Raw genomic sequence first — 19,427 nt, forward strand, 5'->3', positions numbered from 1 at the left:
CATAGGGATCAGAGTGGCTTCGGGAGAAGCCCAGATGGAAAGAGTAGATACTGATGAAGAAAGAATATGCCTACCAATGACCTGCAGTGGGATGAGGTCAAACGGCCTTGTGAGGCCAGAATAAGCATTTTGTCAAGGCCGGATAAGGCAAGAGATAAGCAGGAGTGGTGGGACCAGTCTTAGGGAAGTGGAGGATGTAAACAGGGGGGGAAACAATGAAATAAGAAAAAAATATGTAGGAACCAAATTATATAAATATCGAGAGTTTGTTGAATTTGGTGTGTATGTCCTCTGCCTTGCCTGGCACTGGACATCACACCCACTTGCAAGTGTAAAAATAAAGGGCACTACTGATTCAGATTTTGGTCTCGGACTGCAATTACTGAAGTGTGTGTGAGCTTTGTTTCTCACAATTGGGGGCTCGTCCGGGATTTTCTTCCATCGCCGGGGGGAGTGGCTGGCCTTGGACACTGGGAAGACGCGTCCCGTTCCCCATTGAGGAGCGGTCTCGTGTCCCGGTTTGGTCCGCTCCCTTGGGCGACTGGTACGGATCCCACAAGAGAGACATCTGAATCAGACAGTGATAGGAGCTCGATAGAACATACGGCGAAAAGGGGCCAGGCAACTCTGTGCACAGACCAAGGTAAGAAAATTGACTTTTAAGTATTGCCTTGGTGGCCGGGATTGAGTTTTAGTAGTTAATAAGGGACTAACGAAGGAACTCAATATGGATTGTGCTGTGGGTAAGGAAAAAGCATCCGGGGAAACAAAGTAAGGACACGGCAATGGAAATGGAGGCGGGGTCCCTTACAACATTCCTCCGGAAAGTCCTTTGGGCAGGATGTTGTGGAATTGGAGAAATAATACTTGTACAAGGGAGAAAGATGATTAAATATTGTTGCTTTGTATGGACTAAGGAATCCATTCTTCGTCCCGCTGTCTTCTGGCCAAAGTACAGGTCGGACGAAGACTGGGTTTGTGAATATCTGAATTTATTTGTCAATGTGTGAGAGAGAGAGAATGAAAAGAGCTGTACAGCTGGTGGAAAGTTTAACCCTTTGTGATTTGGTTTGAATGAACATTTGTTTGTTGGTGATTGAATGTTTGCGTTTTATTCCCTGGAGCTTGAGTTCCAGGACTGTTTTGAATCTGATGTTTATTATGGAAACTTAACATGATTTCTTTTAAGGTTAAGGCTTCTATAGAGATTATGAAAAAAAATAACGAGAACTCCTGTTCTTTTTATAGGTCATGACTGCCTTACTATCAGTTTCTAACTAATCTCTTTTATCTTTACATAAAAGCGATTTATGGAGGACAGTTGAAGTTTCAGTTCAACATTAGATTGTAGTAAAAACGAAACTCCTGTGGTTAATATCTGTGACCTTGGATTCGGCCATTGTTCATGCATTAGAAGTTATTTTTTAAACTTGAGTAGACAAATTCTTTTAAGGCAGCTCTGATTATTTCACGACCTATAGTATTGTAATTGAGCAATGATTGGTCAGGACTACTTAAGAAAAGTAATTTTGGATTTAAATTAAGGAATTAAAACTGGGTGATTACAGTGGATTTCAAAATTGGGAACTGTATGCATTTTACATTTTAAATATTAAATACTGAATAAATGAACGTAAATATATAAATATATTTACAAGTTAGGAACAGGCTTTAAAAGTTAGTCAAGCATGAATTGATGAATTGGTGTTTGAAGTTATGGGGAGCTAGAAATAGTGCAATATTTCTTTAATAATAAAAAAAGAATGTAATGACTTATCCCCTTCGGGAGGTACCAATAGGGGACAGAGATTGGGTTTGTAAGTGCCCCCCTCACCAGTGGGGAGGTCAGAACATTTAAAAAGGGAATGAAGGTCCTGGTTGAGGATCCGGTGGGGTTGTCTGAACAAATTGATCAATTTTTGGGGCCCAGTCTGTATACCTGGGCTGAGTTAATGTCTATTTTGAATATACTATTTACTGGGGAGGAAAGGGGACTTATATGAGGAGCAGCCATTAAAATATGGGACAAGGAACACCCAATTGCAGATGGGGACGCTGGACAGGGAGAGGTGACGTTTCCCCTCAGAGACCCCCAGTGGGAAAACCAAAACCCGGAGCATAGAGAAGAAATGAGGGAATTGAAAGACCTGATTCTAAAAGGAATAAGAGAGGCAGTTCCGAAGTCACAGAATTTGACTAAAGCCTTTGAAGTTAGACAGGAGAAAGATGAGACTCCCCCAGCTTTCTTGCAAAGATTAAGGGACTCAATGCGGAAATATTCTGGAATGAACCCTGAGGACCCGGTGGCACAGGGTCTGTTGAAAGTACATTTTGTGACAAAAGCATGGCCAGACATACAGAGAAAGATACAGAAGATAGAAGGGTGGAGCGAAAAACCATAAGATGAATTGTTAAGAGAGGCACAGAAAGTGTTTGTAAAGAGGGAGGATGAGAGACAAAAACAGAAGGTGAAAATGATGGTAGCTACGGTTGATGAGGTAGTGAAGGGGAGAATGGAACCAATAGTGAGCAACCGGAGCGGCGGGAGGCAGCATGTAGGACAGAGAGGGAGAGGGAGAGGGAGAGGACAAGGGGGAGCATTTGATAGAGGGTTTGAGCGACAGGGGCAGAGATGGAAGTCTCCACAGGCAGGATGCTATGATTGCGGAAAGATAGGGCGGGAGTGTCCTGATCTACAAAGGGAAGAATGGGCAATTCCGCTTATGAATTATGATGAAGAATAGGGGTGTCAGGGGTTCCTGCCCTCGGGGGCCCACCAGGAACCCTTGATAACCCTGAAGGTGGGACCCTGTAGGGAAGAGGTAGTCTCCCTAGTAGATACGGGGGCAGCACGGTCATCGCTGAATTTTAAACCAAAGAAAGTAGAAATGTCGACACGGTCAATTACTGTTTCGGGGGTGAAAGGGGAAGGATTTACTCTTCCAGTATTTAAACCTATGATGATAGAAGGTCCTAAGGATAGGGTCACAGGGGAACTGCTGTATATCCCTGATATAGGAAGTAACTTACTGGGGAGAGACTTAATTATCCTCTTAGGACTGGAGATTGGAATTCAGGAAAAAGAATTAGTTGTACAACTGGCGATGTTGACAGAGGATGTGGAGAGAGAGATAGACCCTATAGTATGGGCTAGAGAAGGGAATCGTGGAAAACTACAGATCCCTCCCCTTACAATAAATTTAAAATGGAAAGGGGACGTTGTCTGTGAACGACAATATCCTATTTCCATAGAAGGTAAACGAGGACTGCAGCCAGTAATTGAAGGACTGATTAGAGATGGACTGTTGGAGCCATGTATGTCTCCTTATAATACCCCAATTCTACCAGTGCGGAAATCCGATGGAACTTATCGATTGGTGCATGATTTGAGAACATTGAATCGTATCGTACAGATCAGGCACCCAGTGGTGCCAAACCCCTACAACGTTATTAAGTAAGATCCCTCATGATTACAGATGGTTTAGTGTGATAGATTTAAAGGATGCCTTTTGGGCTTGTCCCTTGGCAGAGGAAAGATTTGGGACTATCCCCCTATGAAATTTTATTTGAATTACCTTATCTGGGAGCGAATGGAGAATTGCCAATTCCCGAAACTAAAGATTTGTTTTTAAAGAAGTATATACTGGGCTTGTCCTCCTCTTTGTCTTTCCTCAGGAAACAGGGTCTATTGGCACAGACTCCACCCCTTGAATTCGCCGTTCACCCCATCCGGCCAGGAGATTGGGTCTTAGTAAAATCATGGACAGAGACTAAATTGCGGCCGGACTGGGAAGGGCCGTACCAGGCTCTTTTGACTACCGAAACGGCAATAAGGACGGTGGAGAAAGGCTGGATTCATTACACTCGGATCAAAGGGCCTGTGGACCCTCCAGTTGAGGAAGAAGTCTGGACGGCCGAATCAACGCAAGACCCGCTGAAACTCAGACTAAAGAGACTTTGAATAACTGACTATACAGTGGCGACGCGAGCGCGGGATTATTTCTGTAAGATTGTATATTAAGTCTTTTTGTGTTTTAGCATAATGATTAGAATACTGGGAATGTTTAGAGTTATGATGCTAGCCCTCTTAGTATTGGGATTTTGTCAAATATCATTTTCATATGTGTTATTAACGGTTCCTGAGTCTGATAATCCACAAGTAATAGACACTGATGCATGCAGCTGAGTAAATTGTGGGGATGTGGATAATCAGAGACAGTACCGCAGCTCAGAGATACATCTTAAGTCCTATGGGGATGGCCTCGGGGATGGTACTTGATATAATGGTCTCGTCACAGTACACCGGGCCCCCTTCCGACCAGCTCGCGATTGTCCCGATAAAAAGTGTAACCCAATATACCTAACGATAAGCAAAACTACATGGCACGAAGCAATTCTGGGGGGGGGAGTACCTATGAGATACAATTAAATGAAACATTTGGGACCGAAATGAAAGCAAATGGGAAGGATTTCTTGGGCTGTTGTTTTCGAATTAGCGCAGGACAGGGAGAACCCCTCCCGATGATCCTAAAGTAGTAAAAATTATTGAGGTAAAGGACTTGAAACAGACCATCGAGATAGAGACTGGGTACGGGGATGCAAATGCCTGGGTTGAATGGGTAAAGTATACTGTAAAAAGTCTGAACAAAAGCAATTGCTATGGATGTGCCTCCGGTAGGCCAGTGGCCCAGGTGGTTCCCTTTCCGCTCGGGTGGAAGCGAGACAGGAAGGGCATGAAATGTATGATAGCCCTGTACCAGGATGAGACTGCATGGAATGATAGGAATTGTACCTCCCTATCTCTGATGTTCCCTCCCTTGGAGGAGAAAGATGTAAAAGTTCCCCCCCCCCCAACATTTTCCGCCGCAGTTGGAAATCACACGTCATGTGTGCGCGTAGACGAGGTACGAGTCGGTCGAGAGATCTGGGGGAGCTGAAATTATGTACAGAGATTAAGAATGTTACCGAAACGGAGAAGGGAGGGAACTACTCAGCACTAAAGGTTCCCCGAGCGGATCTGTGGTGGTACTGTGGAGGAAAGATATAGAGACCCACCCTACCTCCGGATTGGAGAGGGATATGCGCAATTGTACAATTGGCAATTCCATTTACCTTGGCATTTGAGAAGGAAAAGATAGTGGGGAAAAAGGGAAGGGGTAAGAGATTACTGTTAGACACTTCTTTCGATGACAGGATTTATCTCGATTCGGTCGGAGTCCCTAGGGGAGTGCCTGATGAATTCAAAGCTCGTAACCAGATTGCAGCAGGCTGTGAGTCAGCTCTCCTTTGGTGGGTAACAATTAATAAAAATGTAGATTGGATAAATTACATTGTCTATAATCAACAGCGATTTATAAATTATACAAGAGCTGCGGTTTCAGGAATATCAGAACAGCTTGATGCGACAAGTAGAATGGCATGGGAAAACAGAATAGCCCTCCCAGTGCTGAGGGAGCGCCGCACTGTCGGAGGGTCAGTGCTGAGGGAGTGCCGCACTGTCGGAGGGTCAGTGCTGAGGGAGTGCCGCACTGTCGGAGGGTCAGTACTGAGGGAGTCCTGCACTGTCGGAGGGTCAGTACTGAGGGAGTGCCGCACTGTCAGAGGGTCAGTACTGAGGGAGTGCTGCACTGTCGGAGGGTCAGTGCTGAGGGCGTGCCGCACTGTCGGAGGGTCAGTACTGAGGGAGTGCCGCACTGTCGGAGGGTCAGTACTGAGGGAGTGCCGCACTGTCGGAGGATCAGTGCTGAGGGAGTGCCACACTGTCAGAGGGTCAGTACTGAGGGAGTGCCGCACTGTCGGAGGGTCAGTGCTGAGGGAGTGCCGCACTGTCAGAGGGTCAGTACTGAGGGAGTGCCGCACTGTCGGAGGGTCAGTGCTGAGGGAGTGCCGCACTGTCGGAGGGTCAGTACTGAGGGAGTGCCGCACTGTCAGAGGGTCAGTGCTGAGGGAGTGCAGCACTGTCAGAGGGTCAGTACTGAGGGAGTGCCATACTGTCAGAGGGTCAGGACTGAGGGAGTGCCGTACTGTCAGAGGGTCAGGACTGAGGGAGTGCCGCACTGTCGGAGGGTCAGTACTGAGGGAGTGCTGCACTGTCAGAGGGTCAGTACTGAGGGAGTGCTGCACTGTCGGAGGGTCAGTGCTGAGGGAGTGCCGCACTGTCGGAGGGTCAGTGCTGAGGGAGCGCCGCACTGTCGGAGGGTCAGTGCTGAGGGAGTGCCGCACTGTCGGAGGATCAGTGCTGAGGGAGTGCCACACTGTCGGAGGGTCAGTGCTGAGGGAGTGCCGCACTGTCAGAGGGTCTGTACTGAGGGAGTGCCGCACTGTCAGAGGGTCAGTATTGTACACTGTGGCTGTATTGCGTCTCAGTAACCTTGGGCTGAGTTGTATTGTTGTATTGCACCTCAAGGGTGGCACAGTGGATTAGCACTGCTGCAACAGGGTCCCGGGTTCGATTCCAGCCTCAGCTGACTGTCTGTGTGGAGTTTGCACATTCTCCCCGTGTCCGCATGGGGTTTCCTCCCACAGTCCAAAGGTGTACAGGTTAGGGTGGAATGGCCATGCTAAATTGTCCCATAGTGCCCAGGGATGTGCAGGTTAGGGTGGATTGGCCGTGCTAAATTGTCCCATAGTGTCCAGGGATGTGCAGGTTAGGGTGGATTGGCCGTGCTAAATTGTCCCATAGGGTCCAGGGATGTGCAGGTTAGGGTGGATTGGCCGTGCTAAATTGTCCCATAGTGCCCAGGGATGTGCAGGTTAGGGTGGATTGGCCGTGCTAAATTGTCCCATAGGGTCCAGGGATGTGCAGGTTAGGGTGGATTGGCCGTGCTAAATTGTCCCATAGTGTCCAGGGATGTGCAGGTTAGGGTGGATTGGCCGTGCTAAATTGTCCCATAGTGTCCAGGGATGTGCAGGTTAGAGTGGATTGCCCGTGCTAAATTGTCCCATAGTGCCCAGGGATGTGCAGGTTAGGGTGGATTGGCCATGCTAAATTGTCCCATAGTGTCCAGGGATGTGCAGGTTAGGGTGGATTGGCCGTGCTAAATTGTCCCATAGTGTCCAGGGATGTGCAGGTTAGGGTGGATTGGCCGTGCTAAATTGTCCCATAGTGCCCAGGGATGTGCAGGTTAGGGTGGATTGGCCGTGCTAAATTGTCCCATAGTGTCCAGGGATGTGCAGGTTAGGGTGGATTGGCCGTGCTAAATTGTCCCATAGTGCCCAGGGATGTGCAGGTTAGGGTGGATTGGCCGTGCTAAATTGTCCCATAGTGCCCAGGGATGTGCAGGTTAGGGTGGAATGGCTGTGCTAAATTGTCCCATAGTGCCCAGGGATGTACAGGTTAGGGTGGAATGGCCGTGCTAAATTGTCCCATAGTGCCCAGGGATGTGCAGGTTAGGGTGGATTGGCCGTGCTAAATTGTCCCATAGTGCCCAGGGATGTGCAGTTTAGGGTGGATTGGCCGTGCTATATTGTCCCATAGTGCCCAGGGATGTGCAGGTTAGGGTGGATTGACCGTGCTAAATTGTCCCATAGTGTCCAGGGATGTGCAGGTTAGGGTGGATTGGCCGTGCTAAATTGTCCCATAGTGCCCAGGGATGTGCAGGTTAGAGTTGATTGGCGGTGCTAAATTGTCCCATAGTGCCCAGGGATGTGCAGGTTAGGGTGGAATGGCCGTGCTAAATTGTCCCATAGTGCCCAGGGATGTGCAGGTTAGGGTGGATTGGCCGTGCTAAATTGTCCCATAGTGTCCAGGGATGTGCAGGTTAGGGTGGATTGGCCGTGCTAAATTGTCCCATAGTGTCCAGGGATGTGCAGGTTAGGGTGGATTGGCCGTGCTAAATTGTCCCATAGTGTCCAGGGATGTGCAGGTTAGGGTGGATTGGCCGTGCTAAATTGTCCCATAGTGCCCAGGGATGTTCAGGTTAGGGTGGATTGGCCGTGCTAAATTGTCCCATAGTGTCCAGGGATGTGCAGGTTAGGGTGGATTGGCCACGCTAAAGTTTCCCATAGTGCCCAGGGATGTGCAGGTTAGGGTGGATTGGCCGTGCTAAATTGTCCCATAGTGTCCAGGGATGTGCAGGTTAGGGTGGATTGGCCACGCTAAAGTTTCCCATAGTGCCCAGGGATGTGCAGGTTAGGGTGGATTGGCCGTGCTAAATTGTCCCATAGTGTCCAGGGATGTGCAGGTTAGGGTGGATTGGCCACGCTAAAGTTTCCCATAGTGCCCAGGGATGTGCAGGTTAGGGTGGATTGGCCGTGCTAAATTGTCTCATAGTGTCCAGGGATGTGCAGGTTAGGGTGGATTGGCCACGCTAAATTTTCCCATAGTGCCCAGGGATGTGCGGGTTAGGGTGGATTGGCCGTGCTAAATTGTCCCATAGTGCCCAGGGATGTGCAGGTTAGGGTGGATTGGCCACGCTAAAGTTTCCCATAGTGCCCAGGGATGTGCAGGTTAGGGTGGATTGGCCGTGCTAAATTGTCCCATAGTGTCCAGGGATGTGCAGGTTAGGGTGGATTGGCCGTGCTAAATTGTCCCGTAGTGTTAGGTGCATTAGTCAGAGGGAAATTGTTCTGGGTGGATTACTCATCGGAGGGTCGGTGTGGACTGGTTGGGCCGAAGGGCCTGTTTCCACACTGTAGGGAATCTAATCTAACCTTGGGCTGAGCACCAGGAGTGATCACCTTCAAATTAGTGTGAAAGGGCTAAGTCTCGCCTTGCTGTGATGCACTCCATAGTTGAATAACCTTCCAACCATCGTGATGAAGGGATATTTGGGGTTCGCCACTGGACTCTGATACAGCCTCCCCTCACCCTGAACAATCTGCACTGTGATCAGAAACATTGAAAAGAAATGTGTGAACCAGAAACCCCCACAGACTGCAGTTTTCATTCACATCGCTTTAATGAGCTAGACATTAATCCTGGTCAATAAACACCAGCCATCTCAGGGTGCACTGCAAGAGGATTCGCACATATACAGGCAGATCCGATCAGAACACATCTAACAATCCCTGAACCTCCAACCAGCCCACTGTCAGCCCTGTGCTCCCAACTGGGAGTGAGACGGTCAACAGAACACATCAGCTGAAGCAAAGCAGAGGGAGACAGATCAGCTTCAATAGAAATATTCAGCTTGCTCTTTGTTTTCTGTCAGTTTCATCGATCATTGTTACTGTTCCTGTCTGTCTGTGTACTCTCTGATCCTCTGTCCCCTCTCTCTCTCTCTGTCTCTCTCTTTTGTGTGTGTCTCTCTCTCTGTCTGTCTGTCTTTGTGTGTATGTGTCTCTCTGTCTGAATGTATCTCTCTTCCTGTCTGTTCCTCACTGTCTCTTATTGTCTCTTTGACTGCGTCTCTCTCTCTGCACTTTGCGTGTTTGTGTTTCTCTCTATCTATGTTGTTCTCTGTCTGTATATCTCTTTGTCTGTGTTTCTCTCTGTCTATCCATGTCTCAGTCTGTGTGTGTGTGTGTGTGTCTCTCTCCATCTTTCTCTTTGTGTCTGTCTCTTTCCATCTCTCTCCGAGTCTCTCTCTCTCTCTATCTCTCTCTATCCATCTACAGTAAATCTCTCGCTGTTTCCTTCTCTCTGACTGTCTCTCATTCTCTGTACCTGTGTGTTTCTCTCTATGCCATCTCTCTCTCTCCATTTCTCCCTCTGTGTCTATGTCTCTCTGTCTCTCCCTGTTTCCATATCGCGAGTCTCAACCGTTTTACTCCAAGACCAACTCTTCATCCTCTGCTACAGTTTGAATTTCGCCCGACCAGTCTTTGATCGCAGGCTGATCGAGTTAATTCGAATGGTCGCAGAAAGAATTTAAAAGAAAAAGCATATTAATTGCAACCACAGACAAACGGAATTAATTTTAATCCTCAACTAAAATCATAAGTTACTTTTCGCATTATTCCTGTGGAGCCCAAATCCGTGATTCTATTCCCTTACCCTCCCCCACCCCACCACCCACCTTGCGGGCTTAATTCCCTCTCTGAATCGGCGATGTCAGTCCGCATGTGCTATTTGACTGTGGCGGGCATCGCTGCCGGGATCCCAGCTTGACGATAGTTAACCTTGTTGATGGCAGCCACTGAGCAGGGAGAGTGGGTTCTTTTTAAACTTGATTCACCGTCTAGAAGACCTTAAGGTAATCTCCCACCTCCCCAGTGCTTTGGGCGCCCTGCCCCGCGCCTGTACCCCCCCCCCCCCCAACCCTTCCCCCCCATCCTGCCCCCACCGGATCCTTGGAGGTATTTGCTTTAGGATTCTGAGAGACCCCTCCCCCTGCTAAAGGCAGAGGGGGTCAGCACTGTAGGCCGTATCCTCCCCATGCCTTGAATTAAATGCCTAACAACCTAGAGGATTCTGGGAGAGGATACCGGGGCACGGGGTCAGCTCCGATTTCACCCCGCAGGTCGGAATGTCCTCTGGAGGGCAGTCGCGGTTGATGTCCACTCCTGCCTGCCGGGGTTCCGGCCTGAGGGAGTGCACACTCCCTCGTACAAGGGGCAGGGGTCACAGGTCAACCCAGGTCTCCAAGAGGGATTCCCGCCCTGCAGTGAGAGGATGTCGCCAAGATTGCTTTCAAAGGATGAAACGTCGTTAAATATTAAATAAATAAATAGCCCTAGCCTCGGCTCAAGGAAGCACCAACAAATGGCCAGGCGGCCATTTTATCTACAAAATGGCAGCTCAGATTTCCCTGAAGTCAGAATCCAGTTCCCTATCCCACAGAGGGCGTCTATTCTGACCCCCTTTTTGTTACCACATTGGCCAACAGTCCCCACCCCCCCATAACCTGCCCTCCCCTACAACCGCACCCTCGCTAAACACCCCCTCCCACTTATTGTGGCACTTGATTCACTCATTGTATTCAGTATGGGACTGACACCCCACCCTCCCAAATAAAGTTGCTGTACTTAGTAACCCTGTCCCACGCCAAACACTCCCCAGGACAGGGGCAGCATAGGATTACATACAGAGTAAAGCTCCCTGTACACTGTCTCCCATCAAACACTCCCCAGGACAGGGATGGCACAGGGTTAGATTCAGAGTAAAGTTCCCTCTAAACTGTCTCCCATCAAACACTCCCCAGGATAGGGACAGTACGGGGTTAGATACAGAGTAAAGCTCCCTCTACACTGTCCCCACCAAACACTCCCCAGGACAGGGACAGCATGGGGTCAGATACAGAGTAAAGCTCTCTCTACACTGTCCCCATCAAACACTCCCCAGGACAGGGACAGCACGGGGTCAGATACAGAGTAAAGCTCCCTCTACACTGTCACCCCCCCCCCATCAAACACTCCCCAGGACAGGGACAGCATGGGGTTAGATACAGAGTAAAGCTCCCTCTACACTGTCCACATCAAACACTCCCCAGGACAGGGACAGCACGGGGTTAGATACAGAGTAAAGCTCCCTCTACACTGTCCCCCATCAAACACTCCCCAGGACAGGGACAGCACGGGGTCAGATACAGAGTAAAGCTCCCTCTACATTGTATGATACGAGCCCCTTTCCTCTCTTTGGAATGCACCTTCTTAATGGAGCGTAGGATGGAGATAATCTTTGCTGAGTCCATTTTGAGGGGGGGGTGGAGTGGGGGAAATGGGTGGGGCCACTGCCGAGGGATCCATGTTGACCACAGTGCAATAGCAAAGTGTGATTTCCCCCCCACCCCTGAATCCGCAAGTCCAGATAATGCAGGGGGAAGCGACGTCCTTGGATCCCGCTGGTCAAAATGAACAATGTCCTTCTCCATAATGCGGCGCCCCCCCCCTCCATGTGGGGGTGGGGGAAGAGTGTTTCAGTTATCCCGTGGAGGGTCTTTACAGAGTCTGCGAGAGGTCCAGTAGGTATGGGTTACCCAGGTCCAGGTTGAAATCGGCCACAGTGAAATCCACTTCGATCTCGTCTACCGGAAAGCGAGCTGGCGGGTTTCCACCGGCGCAGCCCGCCCCTGGGTACCATTGGCTGCAGGCAGCGGCCACCGCCTCATCCATCACCCCATGCCCAGCCGGCAGTGCGGTGCCGCTCTCCACCTTCGGAGGGCCCCGCGGCACCTGCGGGCACCGGGAGCCGACGAGCGGCGGGTAGCCACCAGTCAGCTGGACGTTGGGCCCGTGCGCTGCGGCCACCAGGGGGCGTCTGGGGCAGCACGCGGACCCCGAGGCGGGCGTCTGGCCGTATAGCAAGGTGCCCGCCAGTGGCTGGTCCTCACGGGCATCACTCCCGGATGGTCTCCCTCGTTGGCGGACGGCAGCCGACTGTCTGCTGTAGCGGGCCCTGCGGTTCTGGAACCAGACCTGGAGGGGGCAATACACACACAGGGTTGTTGTTGCGAGGGCCTCAGGCCGCGAGACCACCCACCACCCTCCCATGGGGTACGGGGATGGGTTACTCTTCGGACGGTTGGTGTGGACTTGTTGGGCTGAAGGGCCTGTTTCCACACCATAGGGAATCTTTCCCCTCTCACCCTAAACCTATGCCCTCTAGTTATGGACTCCCCCACCCCAGGGAAAAGATCTTGTCTATTCATCCTATCCATACCCCTCATGATTTTATAAACCTGTCTCCTGGTCACTTTTATAATTCCTGTCCCTCACTCTGAATCTCTATAAGTAGGATCCGTATTCACCATCACCCCCATCCCTGACATTCCCTGGGGCTGTTTTCCCTGGAGTGTCGGAGGCTGAGGAGTGACCTTATAGAGGTTTATAAAATTAGGAGAGGCGTGGAATAGGGTGAATAGACAAAGTCTTTTCCCTGGGGTGGGGGAGTCCAGAACTAGAGGGCATAGGTTTAGGGTGAGGGGGGAAAGATATAAAAGAGACCTGAGGGGCAATGTTTTCACACAGAGGGTGGTACGTGTATGGAATGAGCTGCCAGAGGAAGTGGTGGAGGCTGGTACAATGACAACATTTAAAAGGCATCTGGATGGGGACAGGAATAGGAAGGGTTTGGAGGGATATGGGCCGGGTGCTGGCAGGTGGGACTAGATTGGGTTGGCATATCTGGTCGGCATGGGTAGGTTGGACCGAAGAGTCTGTTTCCACGCTGTACATCTCTATGACTGTACGGATTGGTAACTGACTGGGCCAGAAGTAGACAAATCCAGGGATGTGCAGGTTAGGGTGGATTGGCCGTGCTAAATTGTCCCATAGTGCCCAGGGATGTGCAGGTTAGGGTGGATTGGCCATGCTAAATTGTCCCATAGTGCCCAGGGATGTGCAGGTTAGGGTGGATTGGCCATGCTAAATTGTCCCATATGCCCAGGGATGTGCAGGTTAGGGTGGATTGGCCGTGTTAAATTGTCCCGTAGTGCCCAGGGATGTGCAGGTTAGGGTGGATTGGCGGTGCTAAATTGTCCCATAGTGCCCAGGGATGTGCAGGTTAGGGTGGATTGGCCATGCTAAATTGTCCCATAGTGCCCAGGGATGTGCAGGTTAGGGTGGATTGGCCATGCTAAATTGTCCCATAATGCCCAGGGATGTGCAGGTTAGGGTGGATTGGCCGTGCTAAATTGTCCCATAGTGCCCAGGGATGTGCAGGTTAGGGTGGATTGGCTGTGCTAAATTGTCCCATAGTGCCCAGGGATGTGCAGGTTAGGGTGGATTGGCCGTGCTAAATTGTCCCATATGCCCAGGGATGTGCAGGTTAGGGTGGATTGGCCGTGTTAAATTGTCCCATAGTGCCCAGGGATGTGCAGGTTAGGGTGGATTGGCCGTGCTAAATTGTCCCATATGCCCAGGGATGTGCAGGTTAGGGTGGATTGGCCGTGTTAAATTGTCCCATAGTGCCCAGGGATGTGCAGGTTAGGGTGGATTGGCCATGCTAAATTGTCCCATAGTGTCCAGGGATGTGCAGGTTATGGTGGATTGGCCGTGCTAAATTGTCACATAGTGCCCAGGGATGTACAGGTTAGGGTGGATTGGCCGTGCTAAATTGTCCCATAGTGTCCAGGGATGTGCAGGTTAGGGTGGATTGGCCGTGCTAAATTGTCCCATAGTGCCCAGGGATGTGCAGGTTAGGGTGGATTGGCCGTGCTAAATTGTCCCATATGCCCAGGGATGTGCAGGTTAGGGTGGATTGGCCGTGTTAAATTGTCCCATAGTGCCCAGGGATGTGCAGGTTAGGGTGGATTGGCCGTGCTAAATTGTCCCATATGCCCAGGGATGTGCAGGTTAGGGTGGATTGGCCGTGTTAAATTGTCCCATAGTGCCCAGGGATGTGCAGGTTAGGGTGGATTGGCCGTGCTAAATTGTCCCATAGTGCCCAGGGATGTGCAGGTTAGGGTGGATTGGCCGTGCTAAATTGTCCCATAGTGCCCAGGGATGTGCAGGTTAGGGTGGATTGGCCGTGCTAAATTGTCCCATAGTGTCCAGGGATGTGCAGGTTATGGTGGATTGGCCGTGCTAAATTGTCACATAGTGCCCAGGGATGTACAGGTTAGGGTGGATTGGCCGTGCTAAATTGTCCCATAGTGTCCAGGGATGTGCAGGTTAGGGTGGATTGGCCGTGCTAAATTGTCCCATATGCCCAGGGATGTGCAGGTTAGGGTGGATTGGCCGTGTTAAATTGTCCCGTAGTGCCCAGGGATGTGCAGGTTAGGGTGGATTGGCGGTGCTAAATTGTCCCATAGTGCCCAGGGATGTGCAGGTTAGGGTGGATTGGCCATGCTAAATTGTCCCATAGTGCCCAGGGATGTGCAGGTTAGGGTGGATTGGCCATGCTAAATTGTCCCATATGCCCAGGGATGTGCAGGTTAGGGTGGATTGGCCGTGTTAAATTGTCCCGTAGTGCCCAGGGATGTGCAGGTTAGGGTGGATTGGCGGTGCTAAATTGTCCCATAGTGCCCAGGGATGTGCAGGTTAGGGTGGATTGGCCATGCTAAATTGTCCCATAGTGCCCAGGGATGTGCAGGTTAGGGTGGATTGGCCATGCTAAATTGTCCCATAATGCCCAGGGATGTGCAGGTTAGGGTGGATTGGCCGTGCTAAATTGTCCCATAGTGCCCAGGGATGTGCAGGTTAGGGTGGATTGGCTGTGCTAAATTGTCCCATAGTGCCCAGGGATGTGCAGGTTAGGGTGGATTGGCCGTGCTAAATTGTCCCATATGCCCAGGGATGTGCAGGTTAGGGTGGATTGGCCGTGTTAAATTGTCCCATAGTGCCCAGGGATGTGCAGGTTAGGGTGGATTGGCCGTGCTAAATTGTCCCATATGCCCAGGGATGTGCAGGTTAGGGTGGATTGGCCGTGTTAAATTGTCCCATAGTGCCCAGGGATGTGCAGGTTAGGGTGGATTGGCCATGCTAAATTGTCCCATAGTGTCCAGGGATGTGCAGGTTATGGTGGATTGGCCGTGCTAAATTGTCACATAGTGCCCAGGGATGTACAGGTTAGGGTGGATTGGCCGTGCTAAATTGTCCCATAGTGTCCAGGGATGTGCAGGTTAGGGTGGATTGGCCGTGCTAAATTGTCCCATAGTGCCCAGGGATGTGCAGGTTAGGGTGGATTGGCCGTGCTAAATTGTCCCATATGCCCAGGGATGTGCAGGTTAGGGTGGATTGGCCGTGTTAAATTGTCCCATAGTGCCCAGGGATGTGCAGGTTAGGGTGGATTGGCCGTGCTAAATTGTCCCATATGCCCAGGGATGTGCAGGTTAGGGTGGATTGGCCGTGTTAAATTGTCCCATAGTGCCCAGGGATGTGCAGGTTAGGGTGGATTGGCCGTGCTAAATTGTCCCATAGTGCCCAGGGATGTGCAGGTTAGGGTGGATTGGCCGTGCTAAATTGTCCCATAGTGCCCAGGGATGTGCAGGTTAGGGTGGATTGGCCGTGCTAAATTGTCCCATAGTGTCCAGGGATGTGCAGGTTATGGTGGATTGGCCGTGCTAAATTGTCACATAGTGCCCAGGGATGTACAGGTTAGGGTGGATTGGCCGTGCTAAATTGTCCCATAGTGTCCAGGGATGTGCAGGTTAGGGTGGATTGGCCGTGCTAAATTGTCCCATAGTATCCATGGATGTGCAGGTTAGGGTGGATTGGCCGTGCTAAATTGTCCCATAGTGCCCAGGGATGTGCAGGTTATGGTGGATTGGCCGTGCTAAATTGTCCCATAGTGCCCAGGGATGTGCAGGTTAGGGTGGATTGGCCACGCTAAATTGTCCCATAGTGCCCAGGGATGTGCAGGTTAGGGTGGATTGGCCGTGCTAAATTGCCCCATAGTGCCCAGGGATGTGCAGGTTAGGGTGGATTGGCCGTGCTAAATTGTCCCATAGTGCCCAGGGATGTGCAGGTTAGGGTGGATTGGCCGTGCTAAATTGTCCCATAGTGCCCAGGGATGTGCAGGTTAGGGTGGATTGGCCGTGCTAAATTGTCCCATAGTGCCCAGGGATGTGCAGGTTAGGGTGGATTGGCCGTGCTAAATTGCCCCATAGTGCCCAGGGATGTGCGGGTTAGGGTGGATTGGCCGTGCTAAATTGTCCCATAGTGCCCAGGGATGTGCAGGTTAGGGTGGATTGGCCGTGCTAAATTGTCCCATAGTGCCCAGGGATGTGCAGGTTAGGGTGGATTGGCCGTGCTAAATTGTCCCATAGTGCCCAGGGATGTGCGGGTTAGGGTGGATTGGCCGTGCTAAATTGTCCCATAGTGCCCAGGGATGTGCAGGTTAGGGTGGATTGGCCGTGCTAAATTGTCCCATAGTGTCCAGGGATGTGCAGGTTAGGGTGGATTGGCCGTGCTAAATTGTCCCATAGTGCCCAGGGATGTGCAGGTTATGTGCGTTAGTCAGGGGTAAATGCAGAGTAATAGGGTAGGGGAATGGGCCTGGGTGGGATACTCCTCGTAGGGTCGATGTGGACCTTTTGGGCTGAATGGCCTGTTTCCACACTGTAGGGATTCAGTGATTCTAACAGGACAAAGCTGAGGCCACTCAGCCCCTTTGAATTGGTCTGCTTGCCCAAAGGGCTTATGCCCGAAACGTCGATTCTCCTGTTCCCTGGATGCTGCCTGACCTGCTGCGCTTTTCCAGCAACACATTTTCAGCTCCAATCACAGTTGGCCTCATTTCTGCCCCCCCCACTCCGCCTGCCTATTCCACCTCTCCCCTCAGCCTTCCCCTCCCTCGATTCCCGAGAAAAACAGTAAATTATATTCAGTGGTGGGTGAAGCTGCAACATTCCCTGACACCAAGAAGGGGACACCAAAGATTCAGCACCCTCCCAACAACCTTCACCCTCTACCTTCGGAGGAACAGTAACTCCCTCCCCAAAAGACGGGAGACCAATAGGCCTCGCGTGGTGTGGGTGACAGTACGGAGACCGGCTGTCAAAGCTCTTCAGGTAGCGGTGAAGGGTCATAGGTCAACCCCCAGTCCATTACACTGACCCCCACCCGCCTACGAAGGCCCGAAAACTCCTTACAATGATGCGGGCGTCGTCCACGTTGAGGGCCTTGGATAGAGTCTCGCGGGTCCACACGTTGGGGTACTTGCAGACGGAGTAGGCTTTCTCCAGAAGGTTCTTCTGCCAGCTGTTGTACTTGGTCCGCTTCCGTCGCCGAGGGCCGTTCACCGCAGCCTGTGGGGAGGTCATCAGGGTCGCCTCTGGGTGGGGGAGGGGGAGCGGAAACAAGGAGCCAAGTCAGGGCCTGGGTCACAGGGCGCACAAGAAGAAAACACTCAACTCCTCATCATCCTGGACATTCCCATTAGCCCCCTCCGGGAAATCCCCACCATACCCAATCCCAGAAATTCCCCTAACCCACTCCGGGAAATTCTCACCATACCCAATCCTGGACATTCCCATAATGCCCTCCGGGACACCCCCACCATACCCAATCCCGGACATTCCCATAATGCCCTCCGGGACATCCCCACCATACCTAATCCCGGGCATTCCCATAATGCCCTCCGGGACATCCCCACCATACCCAATCCCGGACATTTCCATAATGCCTTCCGGGAAATCCCCACCATACCCAATCCCGGACATTCCCATAATCCCCTCTGGGAAAACCCCACCATACCCAATCCCCACCATACCCAATCCCCACCATACCCAATATCCGACATTCCCATAACCTCCTCTGGGAAATTCTCACCATACCCAATCCCAGACATTCCCATAATCCCCTCCGGGAAAACCCCACCACACCCAATCCTGGACATTCCCATAACCCCCTCCGGGAAATCCCCACCATACCCAATCCCGGACATTCCCATAATCCCCTCCGGGAAAACCCCACCATACCAATCCTAGACATTCCCATAATCCCCTCCTGGAAAACCCCACCATACCCAATCCCAGACATTCCCATAAACCCCTCTGGGAAATCCCCACCATACCGAATCCTGAACATTCCCATAATCCCCTCCGGGAACACCCTACCATACCCAATCCCGGACTTCCCATAATCCCCTCCGGCAACACCCCACCATACCCAATCCTGGACATTCCCATAACCCCCTCCAGGAAAGCCCCACCATACGCAATCCCAGACATTCCCATAATCCCCTCCGGCAACACCCCACCATACCCAATCCCGGACATTCCCATAATCCCCTCTGGGAAATCCCCACCATACCCAATCCTCGACATCCCCAGAACCCCCCTAGGAAAGCACTCCAGTCCCAATCTCAGACATTCCCATAATCACCTCCAGGAAAACCCTCCCTCCTCAATCCTACACTCTGCACCCCAATCCAAGATGTTAATACCCCCTCCATTCACCCCCTCCCAATCCTACACTCCCCATCCCAATCCCAGTCATCACATTAACACTTCTTCAATTCCCCACCCCCACCCTGTCCTGCTCTTTCCTTTGAGTTCCACACTCTGAGCAATCCCATGACATCATCAAACTTCACCCCATCTTCTCCCAAAAGAAGTTGAGAAAGGACCAGGGGGCCCGGGGCAAGGACAGAGAGAGAGAGAGAGAGAGGCAGACAGAGAGAGATAGACAGACAGAGACAGGGACAGATAGACAGGCAGACAGAGAGAGAGGGAGAGGCAGACAGAGAGAGATAGACAGACAGAGACAGGGACAGATGGACAGGCAGACAGAGAGAGAGGGAGAGGCAGACAGAGAGAGACAGGGACAGATAGACATGCAGACAGAGAGAGAGAGAGAGAGAGAGGCAGACAGAGAGAGATAGACAGACAGAGACAGGGACAGATAGACAGGCAGACAGAGAGAGAGGGAGAGGCAGACAGAGAGAGATAGACAGACAGAGACAGGGACAGATAGACAGGCAGACAGAGAGAGAGGGAGAGGCAGACAGAGAGAGACAGGGACAGATAGACATGCAGACAGAGAGAGAGAGAGAGAGGCAGACAGACAGAGACAGATAGACAGGCAGACAGAGAGAGAGAGCTGAAAATGTGTTGCTGGAAAAGCGCAGCAGGTCAGGCAGCATCCAGGGAACAGGAGAATCG

General features: G+C 51.2%; 1 protein-coding gene across 1 annotated transcript in view; it reads right to left on the minus strand.

Moving 5' to 3' along the window:
• Positions 1-11,820: 11,820 nt before the first annotated feature.
• Positions 11,821-19,427, minus strand: part of LOC148136207 (paired box protein Pax-6-like) — a 13,417-nt gene continuing 5,810 nt past the window's right edge. The window contains exons 2-3 of the mRNA XM_087983845.1: positions 17,415-17,596; positions 11,821-12,297 (exon numbers count right to left, since the gene is read on the minus strand). Coding sequence (XP_087839971.1) covers positions 11,821-12,297; positions 17,415-17,596 — 659 coding nt within the window. The remainder of the gene's footprint in view (positions 12,298-17,414; positions 17,597-19,427) is intronic.

The sequence above is a fragment of the Chiloscyllium plagiosum genome, unplaced genomic scaffold (assembly GCF_037043375.1).
Source record: "Chiloscyllium plagiosum isolate Xiang-an unplaced genomic scaffold, Cpla_swu_hap1 HiC_scaffold_46, whole genome shotgun sequence".
Classification (NCBI taxonomy): Eukaryota; Metazoa; Chordata; class Chondrichthyes; order Orectolobiformes; family Hemiscylliidae; genus Chiloscyllium; species Chiloscyllium plagiosum.